Source organism: Colobus angolensis, unplaced genomic scaffold (assembly GCF_000951035.1).
Source record: "Colobus angolensis palliatus isolate OR3802 unplaced genomic scaffold, Cang.pa_1.0 Scaffold465, whole genome shotgun sequence".
Taxonomy (NCBI): domain Eukaryota; kingdom Metazoa; phylum Chordata; class Mammalia; order Primates; family Cercopithecidae; genus Colobus; species Colobus angolensis.
In genome coordinates this window covers 1,649,778-1,674,866 of record NW_012118099.1, presented here as the reverse complement: position 1 = coordinate 1,674,866, position 25,089 = coordinate 1,649,778, and the positions used below count along the sequence as shown (strand labels likewise).

The window sequence follows — 25,089 nt, the reverse complement described above, 5'->3', positions numbered from 1 at the left end:
CAAGAAGTTTGGCTTTGAAGGAGAGAGGAGAGACTGGGCAGATGAAGGGGGATGTGGACTGAAAGTAGGTCTGTGTTTGTTTAAACAGTAGAGACTTGGAAAAGTTAATAGCTAGTAAAAAGAGTCTGCCAGACGGGCCAGGTGACTATGTGTGAGAGGTGAGAGGGTAGTTAATGAAAGTCATTGAAAAGACATGGGATGATGGGATGCACAAAGCACTGGTGGAGGGACTGATCTTGGTAGTAAGGATAAATCCATAAATAACAGAGAGGAAGATGTTGGTAAGTTTTTATTTTTGGTAGCAGGAAGATGAAAGAGTTCTATCTGGAGGCTACTTTTTCCTTCGGAAGGAGAAAACAAAGTCATTTGCTGAAACAGGGATACTGTGGGTCAGAGGGTTGCAGGGTGAAGAGTTTGAAACTGCTTTGTACTTAGATCTGCAAAAAGTGGCAGGATTGCTGAACCATGGTGTGGCCCCACTTGAGGTTTATGAACATGGATTTGTAGTGTAATGTGCCCCTTTTGTGTGACTCCTTCCAGCACTGCTCAACCAGCTGTTTAGAACTGATCCACTGGCCGGGCGCGGTGGCTCACGCCTGTAATCCCAGCACTTTGGGAGGCCGAGGCCGGCGGATCACAAGGTCAGGAGATCGAGACCACGGTGAAACCCTGTCTCTACTAAAAATACAAAAAATTAGCTGGGCGCGGTGGCGGGCGCCTGTAGTCCCAGCTGCTCAGGAGGCTGAGGCAGGAGAATGGCGTGAACCCAGGAGGCGGAGCTTGCAGTGAGCCGAGATCGCACCACTGCACTCCAGCCAGGGGGACAGAGCGAGACTCCGTCTCAAAAAAAAAAAAAAAAAAAATAGAACTGATCCAGAAAACTTGCATAGTTGGATTCACCCATGCCTGGGATTTTGCCAAAAAGACGGAATGAAAAACAGAGTTGGGGAACGTGTTGAGTATCAGCATGCATGTTATTGAAATGATGGATTAGGAAATCTAAACTGAGTACAGAAGACAGTGAAGAGAAGTGAAGAGCTGGTGGAGAGTAGCCAGGTCAATAGATAGTCTTATTGGGGTCAAAGAAAAGGAAGAATGGAAATAGTTGAATAAGCAATAACAGCTTCTCTTGGTTGAGTGCTAACAATGACCCAGGTCCTAGTGTATGCATTTTAAAATATATTAATTCATTTTATCCTTTAGAGCAGACTTCAAAGGAGATTCTATTAAAAGTAAGCCACTGAGTAGAAAAGTAACTTATTTAAATCACACAACTCATCAGTGGAGAAGATGAGATTCACATTCATGTTGTCTGGCTCTAGAGCCAACACCTTTAACCAGGATGCCCCATTGAAGCTGTTTGAAAGTAAATGGGGAGTGGTAAACAGAAAGGAGATTGTGGTAAGAGAGCAAAGTGTTTGGAGGTGCTTACAGATGATGAAGTCCAAAGTATGACCATGAGGCAGGTTGCTGAGTTGAAGTGGAGGAGATTATGAGAGAAGAGATAAAGAGAATTTGGAGCCCCAGGGTATAGGAAAGGGCATCCAAGTGAGATGATGTCATTTCCACTATGGCGGAAATCAGCTTGGAGGATTGCAGTTCTGCAACTGCAGACTAACCTCATCATTGGATTAATGGAATTCAGACGGTTTGCCTGTCCCAGTAGAGTGAGGCCAGGTTATGTTATTAACATTATATTTCTGGGATGTGTCGTATGTAGGGTTAGGCATATACATATGGCTTAAATGTTTGGTGAATGAATGAGTGTATGACAGTTATGTGTAACTGAAGTGAAACTCATTTTGGTGTGCTTTCCTTAGCCAATTGATAATCTCCTGTTTTCTTAAATGTCTTTATTTGTTTTCACAGGAAAGCCCATAACAGTGGTGAAGATTCAGATCTAAAGCAGAGGAGGAGGTAAAAAAAAAAAACAAAAATGGAAGGAGAGTCAGAGGGAAGAAGGGTTAGCAGATTTAGAAATGTTCAGAGTTGAGGAAAGAGTGGGGGTATTATTATTTTTTTATTTTTTTTACTTTCAAAAACCAGTTTGTCTTCAGCTGATTCCCAGTCTTCCATTCTGTTGCATCTTAAGACTCTGCTGTTTCCTACTCCCTTGTGCTCAGAGGAGCTGTCTCATTTATCTGTTGCCATATTATAATCCACCCCAGAACTTAGTGGCTTTAAGCAGCAACAACTGTACTTATCTAGTATAATTCTGTCAATTAAACAGGTAGCTTTTTAGCTAGTCTTGTTCACAATTTCATGAGGCTGTGGTCAGATGACAGCTGAGGTTGTGTTATCCAGGGGGCCTTTCTCTTTCATGTTGGCATCTTGGCAGAAAGGCTGGAGGTCTGGGACCTCTGCATAGTTTCTCCACCTGGCTAACTTACACTTCTGTAGACACTTCTTTTGCACTTCTTTAGGCTGGAAGCAAAAGCTACCTGTATGTTAAGGGGCTAGTCCTGGAACTGACATAGTATCCCTTCCACCTCATTCTGTTGGTAAAATCAGTCACAAGACCAGTGTAAATTAAGAGGCTAGGGAAATAAACTCTACCTCTCTCAGTGGGGCAGATGGGAGGGTTACAAGATTTCGTGTCCATATTTAGTCCACCACCAGCTTTGCCATGTCAGAGTTCTGTTGGAAGTAATTGATTTTGTGGTCCTTTCTGGGAACATGCTGACAGTCACCTTAATCGGTTTTTATATTTCCCCTGCATTGCCATTTTGCTGAGCTATAGACTCAGTCAGATGTCTTACTGAGTTCAGAAACACTGACTTGGAGAGGGATAATACAGCTCTTGATGTTTGGATTGATAATTTTACTACAAAATGAATTCCAGAGGACCAATATAAACCTTTCTGAAATTTTTCATGAGTGATAAACGTGTGTTTTTTCTTTTGTTCTTACCATTTTGTCTTCAGGTCACGTTCACGCTGTAACACAAGCAGTGGTAGTGAATCGGAAAATTCTAATAGAGAACACCGGAAAAACAGAAACAGGTAATATCTCAATATTATACTTAACTGGCAGTCTGACATCACAGGCTGCCTTTGGTGGTAGAAACTGTGTCCTTTGTAAGTCTGGTTTTTCCATCTGTGTTTGAGAAGCAATCTGGCACTATTTTGAAGCACTTAGTTTAGGAAGCTTTAGCTCTTTAAATGGAGTTTTCTTATCTTCACAATAAGATGATTAAACAACTTGACAATGAGGTCTCTTCTTGTGTGTGTGTGTGTTTTTTTAAAGATGATTCTGTATGTAGCTACAGTGTGTAGCGAATTTCTCTAAGGCTGGTAAGAAAGTTTACTGTTTGTAGAGAGATTCTCCCTGAACTAGCTTTTCAATGGCATTACTATATTTTACCCAGCCAAAAATAACTCATTGTTTCTTAGATTCTGCAGTTTCAGGCTCATGTATACATATGTGCTAATAATACATGCATTTACTCATCTATGTGTGCCAGACATTACATATATATGATATATTTTTTAAGAGATTTTTAATCACATCATTTGACATGTAATCAGTATTAGTGGTGGCTTAATGCATTAATCAGTTGTCCCTAATTCCAAAATATGCACTTGAAAACAAGAAGTATTTGTGTGATTAATGAAAAGAACACCTTGGGAGTCAGAGGGATTTGATTACCAGTCATGCCAGTTGTTAACCCAGTGGTTCTCAACTGGGGTAGTTTTGTCCTCCCTGCCTTCTCCCCAAGGACATTTGGCAATGTTCAGAGTCATTTTTTATTGTGACAATTGGATAGGGGGGTTGCAACTGGCCAGGGATGGTGCTAAACATCCTACCATGCATAGGACAGGCCCTGGCAACAAATAAGTGCCTTGTACAAAAACATTATCAGTAGTGCCACTCTTGAGAAACCTGTTTTGACCTAATGTGGACCTCTGGCCTGGTTGCTTTACTTTTCTGAGTTATCTTTTTCTCTTCTGAAAATTGAGGAAGGCCGGGCGCAGTGGCTCATGCCTGTAATCCCAACACTTTGGGATGCCAAGGCAAGCGGATCACCTGAGGTTGGGAGTTCTAGACCAGCCTGACCAACATGGAGAAACCCCATCCCTACTAAAAATACAAAATTAGCTGGGTGTTTTGGCGCATGCCTGTAATCCCAGCTACTCAGGAGGCAGAGGCAGGAGAATCGCTTGAACCTGGGAGGTGAAGATTGCGGTGAGCTGAGATTGTGCCATCGCACTCCAGCCTGGGCAACAAGAGCGAAACTCCATTTCACACAGGAAAAAAAAAAAAGAAAAGAAAGAAAAAAAGAAAAACGAGGAAGTTGGATTAGATAATCTCCAGGGTCTTTCTTTAGTGCTTAGAAACCTTGTGCTTGGCACAAATTGAATCGGTGGCCCTCTCTAACTACGAAGCCTGTGTGATAATAGCCCAGACAGCACTGTAAGAGTGAACATTTTTTTAGGAAAGCATTCTATGTGGAGTCTGCTGAGGCTGGAATTACACTAAACAGATGGGAGATCTCAATGTGTTATGACACCTTTCTCAAAGAAACGATTTCAGTTTCTTCTGTGAAAACCCACATGTGGGAGGTAGCTCCTTCTTAGGTACCCTCTTTCTGATCAAAAATTCAATATTTCTGCACAAACAAAACAAAACAAAGCAAAAGTACCCACTTATTTTCCTATTTAAAACTTTTCATTGATCACGCCAGTATTTTAAGTCTGTTTCTGTTTTGCTTAATATATTCTAAATTGTGCCCATAAATGTTCTTTTCTCAACTGTTCAGAAAGTGGCCCATTTAAAAACATTTTTTGGGTGGCCAAAATTGCTCACATTCACTACTGAAAGTGAAACACTAGTGAAAGGTTGCCATCAAGTAATTAAATTGCTCATTACTGATCTGGTTGCACTGGATTTAATATTTTTTGTCAGTATTTTCTCCCTTAAGAGTTTCTTCCCCCTTTTCCCTGGAGATTCTTAGATTGGCTTTCTTTGTACTGTGTAAATAGTATGTTTTAGAATAATGATGATTCTGAATGTTTAATGAACTTTGTAAGGCTAGTAATGAGAAATAGCTTTGGAAACACATTCTGACACATTTCATGCAAAAGATCCGACAGGCTTTCACAATCATTTATGCTACCTGTAGAAATATTGCTCTAAGAATACCTAAGTTGCCTATGTCTGTAGAAGATGTGGTGTAGTTTGCCTGTCAATAGCATAGCAAAAAGTGGGCAGAGGAAGAAATACAGCTTTCAGTTCTGATCCTCTCCACTGCAAATTAGGGTGCAACAGGTATAGAGAAAGAGGGTAGAAACTCATTGTGCTGTCTGTCTCTTGGTGCCATTTACCTATTATGCTGTGCTGCTGCCAACCCCTCCATCCCATTATTAGCCTCTTAAATTTTGCCAGAACCCACTCATCCCACATGAGGATGCATAGGTCTAGATATTTCAACTGCAGCCCTGCAGTCTCTTCAGCCTCATTCATCCTTCCTTTTATTGGCTGACAGTGTGATCCAGCCAGTTCTTTGTGCTTTTATTACAGGACTCTGGTAACCCTATAATGGGGCAAACAGAATCTTGTACATGCTGATGTTCTACCTCTTGCCTGTAAGGTCTGTACACTCAGCCCCAGGATGCTTCATTACTTTCCAGCAAGAGCCTGCACCCGATGCACCCTGTGTTTCCGTCTCTAGGAAACTGTAGCCTAGGGAGAGGGACAACTACTGGGCAAATTTGCTTTTTAGAACCTCTTTTGGAGCCCATGATGCGTCCATTGGAACTCTGGACAGAGTCACTTTTACTTTCTGGAAGTTGCATGTGGTGTTTGGGATGTTGCTCCCTCTGCTTCTCCTTCTTGTGGGATTTTTTTTTTTTAAACTTAAAATGAGGTCTTTCCTGTTAGGCATGAGGCCACTCTGTGGAAATATTGTTGTTTTCTTTTTTCCAGGAAGTCAACCCATTGGAGCATAAGCTGCTTTACTGTTTCCATGGATAACCATTTAAACATTTCTCATTTTGTGTGAAGAGAAAAGTTAATAAAACAATGTTTATGAATCAACTTTACCCAAAACAGGCTTTTGACAACCATTAAATTTTAAAAAATAATAATCCACACCAGCTCTGGACGGCTAATGTTAGAAGCAAAGATTGTTCTTTAGTTTCAGTTTTAGGAAAATGTAGCTAAACCACCCCATCTGTCTGTCACCTTTGGGTCCAGACCTAACAGGCCTGGTGTGTAAGGGTTTTTGTGTTAATTGTGCCCTAAGTGTAGGGCTTCATCCCACCATGTTTCCTAGAACACCAGAGGAATTCACCCTGCTTCTTTATTTGGGACATCATTTATGTTTTCCCTTACCCCTTTCCACTTTGTTCTTTCTTTACTGTTCTCATAATCTGTTTGGGTATCCTACAGCTTTCTAGGTTTTGAGGTTTGAGATGATAATTTTTCACTCTCTTTTTATAACCAGATAGAAGTTGGAGGCACAGCTTTTTATTATAACACTTAAGATGACACAAAGTTTTCATTTCTCCTTTTAGTTTCTCTACTATATGCTCATCTCCCTCTCCATTCTCTTGCTTCACTTTTCACTTTTTGTATCATGTTATTCTCTTCACCCAGTTCCTTTCTGTTTCCTGGACTTCCTTCCCAGTCTTTTTTCTTTTTTCTGTCTCCTCTGAATTCCCTCTCTCCCTAGAAGCCAATGATATGACACAGAATAACCTTAGGACTTGGGACTGGGTCTTGGTTCTGCTGTGTGCTGATATTTGACCTTGGGCAACTTGTATAACGAATTCAAGTATTAGTTTTCTTCTCTTTAAAGTTGGCGGGGAGTGGGGGAGGTATGCTGTAACAACTGATCTATTTTGTTGAATGAGTTACTGTAAAGATCAAATGAAATGTAAGAAGTGAGAGCATTTTGAAGTACAGAGCCACATAGTCCTATACCTACTTCCAAAGTTACTCACTGCTGCTGCATCACCTGTCCGCTCCTCCATCCTCTTCCAGCCTTTTTTAACTTTCCTTTCGGTCCTATCTTTCATTCTCCCACCTTTCCTAACTTTATACCTTAGGTTATTTTTACACCAGGATTCTTAACTTCTGATTCTTGGGTAGGTGCTGGGGGTTTCATAACCCCATGAAATTGTATGTTAAACTGTATGTAAAGTTGTATGTGGGTGTCAAGTGTGTAGTTTTCTAGAGATAGGGTCTGTAGCTTTTACCAGATTTATAAGGGGATGTTTAGCACCTGCCCCCCTTAAAACTTGCAAAGTTTTATGGTCTAAAAGCTGAAGGATTATATTGGTACTGGGAAATGAAATTGGTGTTTCAATTCACCAGTAGGATTAAAAACTAAAATGCCTAAACTTTCTTTAGAGATTACTTTGCTGTATTGATTTGTGAAATAGTTGGTTCTATTGAATTCTTGAAGTTGGGAGCCTACTTAGTACAAGGCACTATAAAGTTAATCAATGTGAGTATTAGATTGTATTAGTTAGAATTTTGAATCTCGTCCCTGAGATTAGAAGGGCCAGCAGCTCGCTTATTGCTGTCGGTTTGAGACCATGGCCGTGTGCTGGACTTGCCAAGGGTGTAGGATGAAGGAGGACCTCGCAGGTAGACTTAGGAGAGTGAAACCTTTCATCAACTAGCTTTACCTGGGTATGTCTTGAGCTTAATAAAATACCCTTGACGTTCAAGGAAAAGGTTCTACAAAATATCCTTTGTGCTCTTGATGAAAATCAGCAGTCCTTTGAGCCTTCACTGAGGAGAATCTTTGAATTACTCAGTCATTCTTAACTTTGATGTGTTGCTAGGCTCTTAGAATTTTGAAGTGGGAGGTGTGGAGGAGTGGGTGATATGTAGTCTGGTGCATTTTTTTTTTTTTCTATCATCATAAAAGTAGAAGTAACTCGGGAGCCTACCAAGGATTAAAACAGTAAGAGAAATGAGAGAAGCTTAGGGTAATAGTAGAACTAGAGGAAATTGACAACAGGGGACTATTTGAACACTTCCCTAATTTTATTCTAGGATGTTTGCATCATAAACATGAGTCATGTATGTCAGGTTATATGTGTATATACATATGTACATACAAATCTGGGAGCCTGTGCTACGAAATTGAACCGACTTTGAAGAGTTTTGTGGCTGTGAGCTGGTTACTTTACCCTGTGAGTCTTCATTTCTCACATGCAAAGTGGAATAATACCTGACCTGCCTACCTCACTAGAGGTTTGTGAAGATCCAGGAGATAATAGATGTGCTTTGAAAAGCAGAAAGTACCCTGAACAGGCAAGTTCTGTTAAATTGATAACATCTGGCACTGTGCAGTATTATCTGAAGTTCCTGCAGTATCTGTAAAATGGGGACGAGCTCCATTGAACAAAAAATAAGTCAACGTTTTCTAACATGAATTTGTTCTGGCATGAATGTTGTTAGTTTCTCCCTAACAACATTAGGGTCTTTTAGATGTCTTTTAGGGTCTACTAGATGTCTATAGTATCTAAATAGTAGATTAAGACAGATTTAAATGTTTTAATTATGTTCCATAAGGTCTTTCATATTGTTTTTCTAAAATGAAGAAGCACATTTCTGTGTCAGAAATTTGGCACTGTAAGAGGGACAATATATCTGACTAGGGCAAATCTAGAAGATCACAATTTTGGTACGATTTTGTTTTGGGAGTGGTAAAGAAGAACTTTATTGTCCCTGTACCCCAGGGAAAAAATATATTTGGGATGTTAGCAAACTTAAACTGATAAGCATTTCTTCCATGTTGCTTGAAAATAGGTAATTGCTTCCTTGCCAGGCACTGCCTACTGTCCTGCCCCTGATTTAAGGGCTGCAAACAAGGTAAAAATTTTGGGTATGGAGAGAAGAGTTCATACAAAGCTAGTGGAAACAGACAGTGTTCACCATACTGCAGATGCAAGGGTTTCTGATTTCTACTTCAATAGGATCTATCAAGATTTAGACATTTGATATGGATGATTTAGGGCTTCCAGAGTATAATCAAGGTTGACAGACATGACTGTGGAAGGACAAAGCCGCAGCAACTGAGGAATGCTGTTACATTACTGAGGGCAAAATAGGTTAAAAATTCATGAAAACAGGAGAGTTTGAAAGGGAAGTTGTGCCAAAAGTAGCCCATTGTAGTAGTGGGAGCATAAGGAATAAGTGGAAGAGACAGAAGTACCTTTAAAAGCAAGTAAGAATAATTTATTGATGGTAGAGACAGTGGGAAAAGCAAATGAACTTTTTGCTTGCTGGTCTTAAGGGAGTGTGTCGACACATGCCTGGAACCAACATAAATTTCCCTAGGGAAGAAAAACTAGGAAAAAAAAAAAAGAAGAAAAAGATTGCTTTATAGCAGGTGATCCAAAAAAAAAAAAAAATGAGTACAGTTGATGAGAAACACAAGTTCACAATCAGTTGGGACCTGCAGATTTAATTTTGGCAATGGAGGTGGCCACATGAAGCAATTGTTTGGAATGTTATGTTATAGTTGAAGAGTATAAGTTTCTTTCAGTGTGTCTGTCTGGTTTGGAAATAAAATACAAATAGAGCTGGAAAGGATCTTTGCCATTAATTTTATATATGAACAGCCTGAGATTTGACCAAAAAAGATAAGCAATTCGCCCAAGGTCTCTGAGTCAGATAATGGCAGAGCTGGGAATGGAGAAAACTCAGGAGCAAGGTTTATGGCTTGTATCATCTTGAAGCTTCATTTTACATTTGCTCTGAAAGACTTCTTAGATTCAGCATTAAGCATGGTGTTTATCTCAGTGAATTAGAAGTGAATTAAGAACTTATGTAAAGGAAGGTTCTGTTAGGAACAAAACTGCTAAAGGGATAGGACACAATAAAACTTGGGGATTTGTGTAAGAATTCATTTGGTAATGTGAAGAATTTTGCAAGAGAGTCAGGACTGTGATTGGTAAGACAGGAAAGAGGAGGGTAGGAATAGTCATTTTCTTCATTGTTCTCAAATGATTATATGGCATTTCATCTTCAAAACCTTTGCAGACTTTAATTAAATGTCAAAATGCAGTTAAAATCTAAATTGTATGGATAGTCTGGAAAAGTAGATTGTTGAAGTTTGGTAAGAGATGGAAGAAATACATTAGAATTCTGTTCTGAAACATGGTTAGAATTTGCTGTATTCTAAAGCAACCCTCTCCCTTGTATATTAACTGAAAAACAAAAACCTTGTTATGATATACTTCCTACCACAGTTGTTGACCCTCCGTAGTTACAGGTGGAGAAATGGACAAAATAGGATAAATGTAGACTTATTGGATCAATTGATACTGGAAATAAATGTCAGTTTATTGAGGTTCACCTTTAGATACAACATTTGAAAATTAATACATCCACGACATAAATGACAATGGACTCTTTTTCCCCTTTGAGATTTTGATGACTATGATGTAAGAGCACATTATGACTTTTTAAAAGGTACTATGTCAAAACAATGTTTGCAGTATTTTATTCTTCGTGATGTAAATCTATACATCGAGATTAAAATACAGCAAGAAAGAAGCAAAAACTATTTGGATTCTCCCACACCTGAGGATAAATGAGACTTAAAAAGTCAGAATCATCAGAGGAAACATGTCGTTTTCGTTTAAAGACTTCTTTATTCACTCATGCATAAACAAAATAGTGATCTTCTGTGTCTTAAATACAGAGTGCTACAATATTCTTGCTTCTAGGGCTAAGATTTTTTTCTTTCCAAGTAGCACCTGTGTTTTTTAGAGCAGTTCAGCAGTGGAAGAAATGACACTTTCATTCTTGTAATGAGGCACCATTAACCAGAGGTCTTTTGTAAGGATGTAATTTCAAACTTCATTACAGGCCAAGGTGGCCACACTACCCATTACTCAGGAAAATGTGCTTCTGTTGTGACTTTCCAAAGACTCTTACATTTTTAATGTGTCTTGTTAGAATATTTATGAAACAGCATCGCCAGTAGAGGGCATCTGTCTTTGAAACATGGATCGCAAGGATATTAACTGACAGGGTTTCACTGCCCTCACTTTAGACTTTTCAGTTAGAAAAAAAGGTAAAGGTACATGTATAATCTTGAATTATTTCTGATTTGGTCCTTCTTACTGTTATAGCAGAATACAGGAAATACACATGCTTATGTCTCAGGAGTTTTAATTTTTTATCGTCAGAGTGAAGTCTGAGTATGAGGGTAGCCAGCTGAATTCCACAATAGATGAGAATGAACATACAGTAACTGTGCTTCCTTTTCAGTGTCTGTTACTCTAGGAAAAGTATGTGTTTGCCCAAGTTAGGCCTCAGCTTTGTTAGTAGGTTTGACCTCTCAAAAATATTTAGACGCCCTAACTTCCTGATACAAACATTTCACACTGTAAAATTTAGTTCTGCCCATCAACTGCACAGTGATTTCATTCAGAATGAAAGCTGCATCCTAAAAGACTCCAGGGTTAGGAGTTAGGAGACCTGAGTTTTGTGTCCAGTCCTGGGCCCAGCAATCCACGTGTGGGTTCCTGTAGGAAGGGAGATGCCACCTTGCCAGTGCGGCACCTTCCCTGTGATTGTCTCTTCCTAACCCTGACCCCTCAGTCCTGGGGGTGTCCAGGACTGTTCCCCTACCCGCAAGCCTGGTGGGTTTCTGACTGTCACATGAACACAGAATGGCTTGTAGGTGTAGGTTCTGGCTACAAAAATGTGTGTCTGTGTGTTTACAGCACACACGGGTACCCACATGCCATTTTCAAATGGGAGTGTTTGTTTCAAAGAATGATTAATAATTATGACCTCATAGTCATAGAAAACTATGATCTCATAGTTTTCTTCAGTTATTTCTAATATTAAGGTCCATAGCAGTATATGCTCAATTTAAATTTACTCTGTATATGCAATGAGAGAAAGAATTATGCTCTTACATCTATGAAAAATACCATGACGGTATCCTGTTAATATGCAAATAATAGTCTATTAAAAATGAAAACTTTAGTGAGGAAATACGTACACTTCAAAGGCTTGGAGTATGTTACAGATAATTTTTTACTTAGCACAATTCTCCTTTAATCTAGAGAGATTTAAACAGTTTCTTCCTCACAAAGTGCTGTTCTTTTCAACTTGAATTTTCTTTACATTATGTCTAAGTTATATGTGAAATGAATATTTGTCACCCATCCACTGATTCGCACCTGTAAGCAAATCCAGATATCCAGCCCACAGTCTATACTAAGTGCTATAACAGAGGAACCAAAAGACATCTGTTCAGAGAAAGAAATGCCTCCAAGCCTGCCTGTTCTTTTTACTTTTGTCTTGAAGCAGTTATGCTCATGCAGTGGCTGTACTGGGTGACTACCTGGCAGTTCCATGCTGCTCTCTATACCCTGGGAGATGAACACTCTGGAGCAGCTTTCTGAAGAGCTTACATAAATTAGAAGTTAAATATTCAAATAACAGGTGTTTAGTTTGCCCCCCCCCAAAAAAAAGGCTTCACAGCATCATTGTTTTGCATTTGAGACAGTATTTCACGTAAATTAAGTACTCCTCCTCTTCCCCCAATAGTGCACCTCATTATTTGAAAGACTTGATACATCGGAAGTCTAAAATTTGTGCAGGTTGAGCGTGGTCCATGGGTTTTGTTAAGTCTATATCATGCTTTAGAATTGGTTGAAAGACTTAAAAATTAGAAGAGTTCACTTTAAAAATTCAGATTTGGGGATTATCTTGTTTTTAAAAACTGAGAGGATTTGGTAACACTGTCCTGTGATCTTACATGTCAAGCACCTGTGCTTCCAAGTCTTTCCCACGTTTCTCTTTTCCTCATTTCCATTCCTTCCCTGGCCACATCCAGCATCCAACTGTCATTCCCTCTTAAATGTGTGAGCAGCCATGATGAGAATCGTGTGTCTTATTCAGCTAATACATTATGCCACCATATTTAACTTTTTGTACGTCTAGATTTCTATCTTAAAAAATGGGAATTATATTTGGCACCTATTTTTGATGAAAACCTTGAAAATTAGTATGACTTTTTAAGAGTATTTCAAAGTAAAACCATTTATTAATCTTTTGACAAGCACATTTAAAATAATGATTTTTTTTCATCGGTTAAGATTGGCTCTATAGCAGATGCCAAAGTTTCTTTAGTCAAAACTTAGAAATGTTTAAAATGAATTTTTGATACATGTCATTTTGCTAGAAAATTAGAATCAGAAGTCTGCAAATAACATGTATTTACATATATAACGAGTATTGTATACTTCTGTGTGTTTATATGTACTTACCTACATATAGATGTATTAATTCAGTTAATATGCATCTTTAGCTATAAATGATCGTAATAAAATTTCTGCTGCTTAAGTAACATTTAAAAGCAAGTTTAGGATGAAGCTAAAATGCGCCATCCAGGTAGATGTTAACTTCAGATGCATGGCTTTCCTTTCAGAATACGGCAGGAGAATGATATGATTGATTCAGCGCCTCAGTGGGAAGCTGTATTAAGGAGACAAAAGGAAAAAAACCAAGCCGACCCCAACAACAGGCGATCCAGACACAGATCTCGTTCGTATGTGGACTCTTTTTATACCTTGATTCGAAAACACTGAATTTGAAGTAGCATGTGGATATTCAGGTCTTCTAAAGTGTTTTAGTTCAACTGGGATTATTTCATTGTTTATTTGTCATATTTACCTTCTAATATTTGTGACATTTATTAGCCATGTTTGAAGCCGTAGAAGTTGAAGCACAGGCAAAACAAAATGTCATGCAAACAAGGCCCTCAGAGCCATATTTTTGTTTTGTGTTGTTTCTTAACCAAAGTATACATTTACCTGAATAGATAGGAATAGTCTCCTTTGTTGTAGAGCCAGGGTGCTGGTGAAATACCTGCTGCTTCTCTCAGTTTGAGTCTGCACAATTCTCTGAAGTCTTGTTCCAGACTGAACCAGATGTAGATATCTTCCCATCAAAATACCATTTGTGAACAGTAGTCAGTGAGTGATTCATTACACCTCATTGTTGGAATTTGCATGCTCCTCCTGTTGCTAGGCAACGCCTTGTGTGAGCACAATTTCACCCTAATGGTGTGATTGCCAGTCCGCCAAATTAATTGTCTTTGAGCTGGTAAAGTTTCTGTGCCGCGTGTGTTTTAAATCTGTGCATTATCAAGATTTAGACGCCTTACTCCCACTCCATTTGCCAAACCATGGCTCACCTTTTTAAAGTGAGCCAAGACTAAGTACAGATCCTTTTGTGATGGTGGGTGGTTAGATGTCTGGTGTTGATTACTCACAGGGGGAGGAATTAAGTCCAGTTGCGTATGATAAGGAAATGAAAGGATGTTGGGTAGTGGAGGTGGAGACTGCGTAGGTAGGTAGGGAGCTCTGAGGGAGCCAGGCAGGAGGGTGACAAGAGGACAGCTGTGAATGCCACATCAGGTTAAAAGAGATTAGGAAAGAACTCCGGAGTGTACAGGGGGTTCACACCAGGACCTTTTGTGCTGTAGGACACTAAGGACACTTGTCAGTCTTAGATGTTTACCTTTCAATTAGAAATTAACCCCGTGTATGTATGTATGTGTTTTATCAGTAGTGCATCATTGTTGAGTGATGACTTTCTTTTGTAATAGAAAACCTGCAAATAGTCACTAAACCATGTACACCCTTACAGATGTATTAATTACTCTGTAATTTTTTTTAGCAACCTAATTAAATTAGTAGTCAATTTAAAGCAGAAGTTAATGAAAATTTCCTTTGTTGTGATAGCACCTTCCCCCAACTCCATTAAAAAAAAGGAAGTTTAGATATGAAAGAATCAGACCTCATTGAAGAAGTTTACTCAAAAGGCATAGAACCCAAGATTAGATCCGGCACAGTCATGGGTAAATCTTTTGCCACCACATTTTTACCTTTCCATGTGGAATCGTTTTCTTTGAAGGACTTGTTATACACAAGGTTTGGCAACTTGATATTAAATCTTAAAACAGCATTCAGTTTTTATAACTATTTCTAAAGCATTATGAGTTCAATTAAATGTCAGTAGTACATTTAATTTATTTAAAAAGGAGAAAGTAAAATAAAATTAGAAAAAATCTTATATATAAGTTTTGAAGAAGCTAAAAAATATTCCTAGAGATATAGTAAATAAATGGAACCATTCATTTGTATATAAAAATTGGGAAATAGAATAAAGTTGTTATTACTATAATTCAGTTATATTATAGAGCAAATATTTGTAGTGGGCCTGGGAATTTAATCATTTTTTAGTCGAGTGGTCTGAGGTTCATTTAACAGCCTTTAAAATTGAGGCAATTTGAGGTGAAATTTACATACAGTCAAATCCTCTCATGTGTACAGTTTAATGAATTTTGACAAATGTATCCATAATCTATCCATCCTGCCAGTCAAGATATAGAATATTTCCATAATCCAGAAAGTTCCTTCATGCTCCTTCTAGTCAGTGCCCACCCTCACAACCAACCACTGTTGAAATCAGAATCACAACCAACCACTGAAGAAATCAGATTTCTTTCTCTTTTTTCTTTTTTCTCTGTCACCCAGGCTGGAGTACAGTGGCACAATCTTGGCTCACTGCAACCTCTGCTTCCCAGGTTCAAGCCATTCTCCTGCCTTAGCCTCCCAAGTAGCTGGGATTACAGGCACCTGCCATACCACCCAACTAATTTTTCTATTTTTTCTATTTTTCTATTTTTAGTATAGATGGCCAGCATGTTAGCCAGCATGATCTCAAACTCCTGACCTCCAGTGATCTACTGGGCTCAGCCTCCCAAAGTACTGAGATTACAGGCGTGCACCACTGCATCTGGCCCTCTGTTCTGATTTCTATGATTAGTTTTTCTCTCTTGTTGAACTTCATATAAACGTAATAACACAATACATACTCCTTTAAAACCTTGCTTCTTTCACTCAACATGTTTTTGAGCTTCATCCATGGTATCAGTTGTTATTTAAATTTTTTGTAGAAATATACCACAGTATTTTTATCCATTCTCTTCTTGATGGATATTTGAATTGTTTCCAGTTTTTGCCATTGTGTTATAGACATTCTGTACAAGTATGTGTGTGGAATCTGTTTTCTTTTGCCTTGGGCAAATACCTAGGAGTAGAATTGCTGGATTACAGGGTATTTGCGGGTTTAATTTTATAAGGAACTACCAAAATGATTTCCAGAGAGGTTGGATCATTTTATACCCCACTAACAAGATATGAGAGGGTCTTGTTCTGCCCCAGTTCTTGCTAGTATTTGAGTTTGTTGCTGTGTTAATTTTCGTCATTCTACTAGGCTTGAAGTAGACATTCCATCGTGGTTTTAATGAGCATTTCTTTCATGGCTAATGATGTTAACCACATTTTTGTGTGCTTATTGGTTATTCATATATCTTCATTTTTGAAGTATTCAATTTTTTTGTCCAATTTAATTGGGTTTGTCCTTTTTATTATTCATCTGTAGGTTATTTATGTATTCTGGATAAAAGTTCTATTTCAGATATGCATATTATGAGTGAATACTTTCTCCCAGGCTGTGGTTTGCATTTTCATGTTCTTAACATTGCTTTTTCATGAGCAGACTTTTTAATTTTGGTGAAGACCAATATATCAGATTTTTTTCATTTCTAGTTAAGGCTTTTTTTTTTTTTTTAAATCTTAAGGAGTATTTGCCTACCCCGTGGTCACAAAGATAGTCTTACATCTTTTTCTAGCAGCTTTATAGATTTTGCTTTTATACTTAGGTCTGTGTTCCGTTTAGAATTAGTTGTTGTGTATGGATGAGTAGAGATTGAGAAGTTTGTTTTCCTGTAGTCTATCCAGTTCCACCACCATTTTTGAAAAGACTTTTCATTAAAATGCCTTGTGGCCTTTGTTGAAAAAGAATTGACTGCTCACATGTGGGCCAATTTTGTTTCATTGATCTATTTGTCTATCCCTAAGCCATCATGTTGTCTCAGTTACTGTAGCTTTATGATAAGACTTGAATAAGGCAGTGTAAATTCTCCAACTTTTGCTTTCCCTCTCCCCTTTCTTTTCAAGATTGTTTTAACTGTTTGATTAGGACTTTTGCATTTCTGTCTAAATTTTTGAATCAACTTGTCAGTTTTTACTGCCTTCCCCCAAAGACTTTTGACTATGATTATGTTGAATGTATAGATCAATTCTGAGAAAACAAAGATCTTATTCATCCATTTGTTTTTATCTTCTTTCAGCAATGTTTTGTAGTTTTCAGTATAGAATAATTTATTTTGTTACATTTCAGAAAATGTATTTTTCAGTTGTTTCTTAGTATATAGAACAAATGACTTTTAAAAATACTGATGCTACATCTTGCCACCCCGTAAGCCTTGTTAAATTCACTTATTAGCTCTAGAAGCTTTTGCGGGGGTGGGGGGCAGTTTCTTAGGATTGTCTACAGTTACAATCATATTTGTGAACAGTTTTCCTTGAGTTCTAGTCTTTCTGTCTTTTATTTCTGTTCCTTCCCTTATTATACTGGCTAGATCATGTAGTACAGTGTTAAGTTACAATGTTGAATACAAGTGATAAGGAAGCAGACATCCTTGACTGCTCTTTTTCATAAAGGGAGAGCATTCAGTTTGTCACATTATATATGATGCTAGCTGCACAACTGAGAAATATCCCTTCTATTTCTAGTTTGCTAAGAGTTAGTGAAGAGTTTTGATCATGAATGGGTCTTGAGTTTGATTACAAACTTTTTCTGCATCTGTTGAGATAATTGTTTTATGGGTTTATTGTGTTCGTGGAGGAATTAAATGGATTCAATTTTGAATGATACATCCTTGCATTCCTAGCATAAGCCCCTTGTGGTCATGATGTATTTTCCTTTCAGTATGTAGCTGGATTCTACTTGGCATTACCTTGTTAAGATTTTTTTCTTTGTTTTTGTGAAAAATTGATCTGTAATTTTCCTGTAATGTCAAGTTTTTGGTAAAAAGATTATATTGGTCATTTAAAATAATTTGAGAACTATTCCTTCTTCTTCCATTTTCTGAATGAGTTAATATAAAAGCATTTTTTTCTTCTTAAATATATAATTCACCAGTGAAACAATCTTTGCCTGGAATTTTCTTTGCAGAAGGTTTTAAATTACAAATTCAATTTCTTTGGCAGATATTGAGATATTCATATTTTATACTTATGTGTAGGGTTTTGATAATTTATGCTTTTTTTTTTTTTTTTTTTTAGACAGAGTCTCGCTCTGCCGCCCAGGCTGGAGTGCAGTGGCGCAACCTTGGCTCACTACAAGCTCCGCCTCCCGGGTTCACGCCATTCTCCTGCCTCAGCCTCCCGAGTAGCTGGGACTACAGGCGCCCGCCATCTCGCCCGGCTAGTTTTTTTGTATTTTTAGTAGAGACGGGGTTTCACCGTGTTGGCCAGGATGGTCTCGATCTCCTGACCTCGTGATCCGCCCGTCTCGGCCTCCCAAAGTGCTAGGATTACAGGCTTGAGCCACCGCGCCCGGCCGATAATTTATGCTTTTAAAATAATTTCATTTTTATCTAAGTTGTCAAATCTTTCAGCAAAAATTTGTTTATAATTTTTCATGTGCTTTTAACATCTGTGAAATCTGTTGCGATATCACCACTTTGATTCCTGATGTTGGTGATTTGTGTTTTCTCCTCATTTTTTTTTTTTATTTATTTTTTTCAGAGAACCAGTTTTAGATGTTGCTTTTTCTTTGCTATCTGTTGTCTGTTTCATTGACTTTACTTTTTATTCTTTTTATTTTGTCTTTTACCTGCTCCTTTTTTTTCATCTTCTTAGGATAACATTTATCTTAAACCTTTCTACTTTTGCAATATAAGCAAAAATTTATAAATTTCCCTTTCAGTCATGCTTTAACTGTATCTCACGTGTTTTTGACATTGTTTTTATTATGTAGTTCAAAATAATTTTTAATTTATCTCGTCATTTTTTTGATGATGGCATTTTTAGTTGTGTGTTTAATTTCCAAATATTTCCGGATTTTCTACAAATATTATTATTATTATAATTTAATTCCATTGTGGTTAAAAAAATTCTGAACGGTTTTAATCCCTTGAAATTTATTGAGACTTGTTTTAAGGCCTAGCATATGGTCTTCAATGATGAATAATCTCTGGACTCAAGAAGAATGAGGAGTCTCAGTTCCTGGGTGTTGAATAGATGCAGTTAGCTGATAGTGTTCAGATTGTGTCTTTTTTAAATTTCTTTACCTACTTTTCAAGTAGTCATTGAGAGAAGAATATTAAAATACACAACAGTGATTGTGAGTTTGTCTGTTTTTTCCTTTAATTCTGTCAGTTTTTGCTTCAAGTTATTTTGGAGTTCTGGTGTTAGGAGTATGTATATGTAGGTTTTTTTCCTTCCTGGTGAACTGATGACCCTTTATTCTGGTAATACTCCTTTCTCTGTGTCCACTACACATGCACATGCATAAATTCTACCATAACTTCTTCATGTTTACTGTTTGTATGGTATATCCTTTTAATCCTTTTACTTTAAGCCTAATTATGTCTTTATATTTAAAGTCCACCTCTTGTAAACAGTGGACAGTTGGTCTTTTTTTTTTTTTTTTTTTTTTTAATTCTAGCCTCACAATCCCTGCCTTTTAAGTTGAATGTTTAGCCTGCTGGCAGTTAACATAATTATTTGTATTTTGGGATTTAAGTCTGCCAGCTTGTTCTTTTTTCTGGTTTATTATGCCTGTTTTTTGTTGGTTTGTTGCTCCTTTCCTACTTTATTTTGTGTGAATTGAATATTTTTTGATACTCCATTTTATTTTCTCTGATGTCTTACCTATACTTTTATTATTTTTTTACTTATTGCTTTCTCTCTGTAAGTATGATTCTTATCAGTATGGTTCCTTATCACACCCTAAGATTAATATTGTAACATTTTATTTAAAATTTAGAAACATTGGAAAAATATAGCTCCACTTGTCCTTTGTGCTATTGTCATATATTTAATATATGACATATATTTAATATATTTTATTTTTGCCTGTTAGAAGCCCCATATTAAAATGTTAATGTATCTTTGCTTAAACAGTGTGTTTTTATATAAAGAAATTAAGAGGAGGAAAAACCTTATAGTTACTGTGGTAGGAAGAATAATGACCCTTGAAATATATCCATGGCTTAATCTCCATAATGTGTGAATATATGACCCTAAATGGCAGAGAGGAGTTAAGATTGTAGGTGGAATTAAGGCTGTTGTTAATCAGTTGACCCTCACCCAGGGATATTATCCTGGATTATCCAAGTAGGCCCAAAGTAATCATAAGTTTCTTAAAAGTGGAAGAAGAGGTGACAGAAGAGGAAGTGTTTCAGTTTGAAACAGACTCAACCTGCTGTTGCTGGCTTTGAAAATAGAGGAAAAGGCCTGAACGAATAAATGTGGTTAGCTCTAGAAGTTGGAAAACACAAGAAAATGAATTTTCCCTTGAGTCTCCAGAAAGGAATGCAGCCATGCCAACACCTTGATTTTAGTCCAGTAGGACCTATGTCAGATTTCTCATCTGATATGGCTAAAGTGCAGTTAAATTAGAAAATACACACACACACACACACACACACACATATGTATTTATGTGGATAGTAGTTCATTTAGAAGTTGCTGGTCGGGCATGGTGACTCACGCCTGTAATCCCAGCACTTTGGGAGGCCAAGGCAGGCAGATCACCTGAGTTCAGGAGTTCTCAAGACAAGCCTGGTCAATGTGGTAAAACCTTGTCTCTACTAAAAATACAATAATTAGCCAGGTGTGGTGGCGGATGCCTGTAATCCCAGCTACTTGGGAGGCTGGGTCAGGAGAATTGCTTGAACCTGGGAGGCGAGGTTGCAGTAAGCCGAGATCGTGCCATTGCACTTCAGCCTGGGCAACAGGAGTGAAACTCTATCTCAAAAAAAAAAAAAAAAAGTTGCTCTGGTGGGTAAAAAGCAGATTGAGAAAGAGGAAGAAAGGAAGCAGGAAAGCAATTAGAAAACTTACAGTGGTCAAGGTAAAATGGCTTTAGCTCAGAAAAGATGGTGGTGGTGAAATGAAGAGAAGTAGATGAATGTACATTTTGGAAGTAAAGCTGACAGATTTGTAGTATGAGCGGTATTATGGATGATGTTGAGTTTCTGAACTGATCCACTGAGTGGGTAGCTGTTTTACTGAGATGGGAAGGGATGGGCCAGGATTGTTTTTGGGGAAGAGAATCAAGATTTCTGTTTGTTAAGTTTGAGATGCCAAGTAAACAATTAAATGGAAATGTTAAATGGGCAACTGAATAAAAGTGTTATAACTCTTAAGGATGATGGATTACTTCACATAGCAGAAACTGGGCTCTGTCCTTTATTTGAGCTATGACTGTTAAAAGCTTGAGATGTATTGACAATTAATAAAACACCTGCTGGGTGCTGTCATTTGCATTCTGGATCTTCAGCTTATTTATTACCTGATCCCCACGAGTTTCCATTTCTACAACACTCATGGTACCATGCTCTTAGGATTTTGCTGAGCATTAAGTGAGGTTGTGCCTGTGTTACAGCCTTTATTAGTAAGTTCCCCCAGGTCTTAGTTCTTCTCCAGAAACACTGCAAGGTATTTGTGTTTTTCCTTGAGATGAGGAGGTGGTGAGAAATGAAGAGAGTAGAGTAAGGCAACTCACATAAAGTCCTTAGAGACTAGAATTTGGTTGTGTGAGGATTTAGGACCCACTACAGCTTTCTTTAAAGTGGAAACATGAGCTTGGCGTGGTGGCTTGTATGTGTAGTCCCAGCTACTTGGAAGGCTGAGGAGGGATGATTACTTGAGGCCAGGAGTTCAAGACCAGCCTGGGTGACATAGTGAGACTGCATCCCTTAGAAAAAGTGGAAACATGGCTAGGGCAGTATTCAAGGAAATCAATCAAAATTATCCTTCAGATATATATACATAATATAGAAAATATTTTAAAATATATGTACTGTATAAAAATATATATGTATATTTGGCATTTCAGATGTACAGTAAACCACTGATCTCTCCATTACTCCCATATTCTTAAATTCGTACTGCAGTATATGTAAATTATGTATCCATTAAGGGTCAGAATGTCATGATACATCATTATTCATTTTTGTGTTTTATCCCCAATAAATAGCTAGAAAATCAATTCATTATTAAATACCAGAGACACAGAGTAGTATAAAATACAAAACTGTTTTCTACTAAAAAGCGTTAAGCTGAAATATGATTAGATCTTCTCTGGTAAAACATTGGGAAGTACAGTTCTATTTAGTACATTTTTCAGCTGCAGTTGATGTTTATCACTAGGAAAAAAGCTTTGTTGAACCTGCTTTTCTACATGAGTGAACCTTTACTCAGCAGGATATTTGGAAGAGACATTAAAGTATAAACAATAGTTTTGTTAAGGTCAAACCTGGGTGCAAGAGAAGGATCGTGCTCCCTCTGGTGGTGATAATATCTTACTATTTTATTGAAAAGTACTGATACTGTGGAAGATGAGGCTGTCAGGGCGATGTTCTCAATTACAGAACATCTAAGTCTGGTGCGTTAAGTGAAGATATAACATGAACCCCCACCCCCAACCCGAAGTGCCTCCTGAGCCATCTTCAGCAGCTAAGTTGTTCATCTCAGTGGCTTCCTAAGGCTCTTTGATTTGGAGGGGGAGGGAGAAAAGTAAGACATCTAATTAGATTTATTTTGACCAGTCAGGAATGTGACAAAGAATGACTGGGATATTTGGTAGGAACTTTGATTTCCTTAAATAAAGATGTTTTATAAATGTACATATTTTCAACTCTAAATTTCCTTTCAGAGGAGTGATCAGTATAAAGAAGGACAAAAAAAAAAGTAAAATACTGCCATATTTTTTAGTATAATATACGAAATATAGTAAATATATTATTGGATAATGTATTGCCCGTAGTATACTTTTAGATAATATAGTTGAATAGTTTGGAGACTATATAAAATGATTATATGCAGTGATGGAGTTTAAATCCTTTGTAGATTTCTGATATGTTTGTTTTAGGGTTTTGGAATAAGGGAAGTGATTTGTGAATGATGTGTCATCCAACTAATTTCTCTGATTAAAGTGGAATATTTGTATGTGGAGGAGGGATGCTTTTGAAAAATACTGGACTAATACTGGGCTGCATGATTATTTTCTATATAGGCTGTACCTTTGGACAACTTAGGGTTCTATTTCCTTTCCTTAGGAATTTATTTGGAGAGTTTAAGTAAAACATCGGCATAATTAAGTGCCTCACATTAAGAAAAATGACTGCTGAAATTCCACAGCTTTCTAAATCCACAAGATAACACCAAGCTGCAGATCATGAATTCATCCTAAATTATTGATTAAATGTGTGCAGATGTAAGCATAAAAATAATACATTCCTCATTAACAAGCAGCTTGTGTTGACATTTGTGAAATCACAGGTGGTCTAGCAATCAGAAAATTAGCATTTTTTAAGCTTTGGAACTTTTCCTCTCCTTAAAACTGTTTGAAACTACTGGCTACGTCAGAACTTAGTTTATTTAAAAATATGACTTTTATGGTGCTATAGAACGTAAAGATAAAGACTAAACTCCTTAATCTTTTAGGATCAATGTTTATGGCTAGAAGGACTGATGATCTCATTCAGCTTAAGATAACATTTCTCAGGCCAGGTGCAGTGGCCACGCCTGCAATCCCAGCACTTTGGGAGGCTGAGGTGGGCGGATCACGAGGTCAAGAATTTGAGACCATCGTGGCCAACATGGTGAAACTCCGTCTCTACTAAAAATTAGCTGGGCGTAGTGGTGCACGCCTGTAGTCCCAGCTACTCAGGAGGCTGAGGCCAGAGAATGGCTTGAACCCGGGAGGCAGAGCTTGCAGTGAGCCGAGATGGGGCCACTGCACTCCAGCCTGGGTGACAGAGTGAGACTGTCTCAAAACAAAACAAAACAAAACAAAACAAAAAGAAAAAAACAAAGATAACATTTCTCTAATTCTTCTGAGATGGGAATGAAAAGCATTTCCTGTGGAATTACAATCACAGTATTTAAAAAAAAACAAAACAAAACATGAAAACACTCTTATTTTTTTCCTGATAACTAAGGTAAGAAATTCTCCTGGCTTAAAAAGATCAGAAAATATAGAAAAGTATAAATAAGAAAATAAAATTACCTGCAATACCAGCATTCAGACATATCCACTGTTATCATGTTATCAGTTTTTTAATGTATTATTCATAGTCACTATCTCTCACCCCTAGGCCTGTTATCATGGGGTGTGTGTCCTCCTGGCCACTCATAACTTTTCTCATTCTCCCCATGTCCACCCTAAAAGCATTCAGCTTTGAATTGCATGCCCTCACATGATACCACTCGCCACTTCTGGTAGTTGTCATCAGCTGCACCCTGGGTCATTTTCCTCATTCTTTTAAGATTGAGTTTCTGCTTTCCTGTCACTCTCTCCAGCACTATTCCAGTACTCACATAATGGATCTTTACAATAACTTGGCTTCCACAACCCAACCACAGCCACTTAATTCCTAGGTCATACCCTTAATCAGTGGTTTTCCAACTGGGGGCAGTTTTGCTTCTAAGGGGACATTGTCTACAGACATTTTTGGCTGTCGCACTGGGGAGGTGCTACTGGTGTCTAGAGGGTAGAGGCCACAGGTGCTACTGATCATCTACAGTGCACAGGGCAGCCTCGCACAACACAGAATTAGTACGGAAATGTCAGTAGGGCCAAGTTACCCTGCTGTAACTAGAAGACAGCTGATATGTCTACTATCATACCTTCCTGAAATAGGAACAGTGATCAGTAGAATAGCTTCCTAACCTGGATATTATGTAATACTTCAGACTCTTGGTTGACTGTGAGAAGTAGATCCTGGAGTATAGTCACAGCTGAACCATCATTATGTCAGAGTGGAATAACACCTTAGTGCTTTTTAATATTAGCACCTTCTCTGACAGTATCATTTAATGGGGTTAACATATTATCTAGCAAATCAGACCAACCAAATGTAGGAAAGGCAGAGTCCATACAGGACACCAAGGAAGCAGTTTCTATGATTTTTAAGAAACATACAATTTTTTTTTTTTTTTTTTTTTTTTGTGG

At 37.8% G+C, this 25,089-nt stretch overlaps 1 protein-coding gene across 1 annotated transcript in view; it reads left to right on the top strand.

Moving 5' to 3' along the window:
* Positions 1-25,089, top strand: part of EPB41L4A (erythrocyte membrane protein band 4.1 like 4A) — a 256,390-nt gene that overhangs the window by 222,526 nt on the left and 8,775 nt on the right. Inside the window, exons 16-18 of the mRNA XM_011958280.1 lie at positions 1,870-1,917; positions 2,925-3,002; positions 13,415-13,534. Of these exons, the coding sequence (XP_011813670.1) occupies positions 1,870-1,917; positions 2,925-3,002; positions 13,415-13,534 (246 nt within the window). The remainder of the gene's footprint in view (positions 1-1,869; positions 1,918-2,924; positions 3,003-13,414; positions 13,535-25,089) is intronic.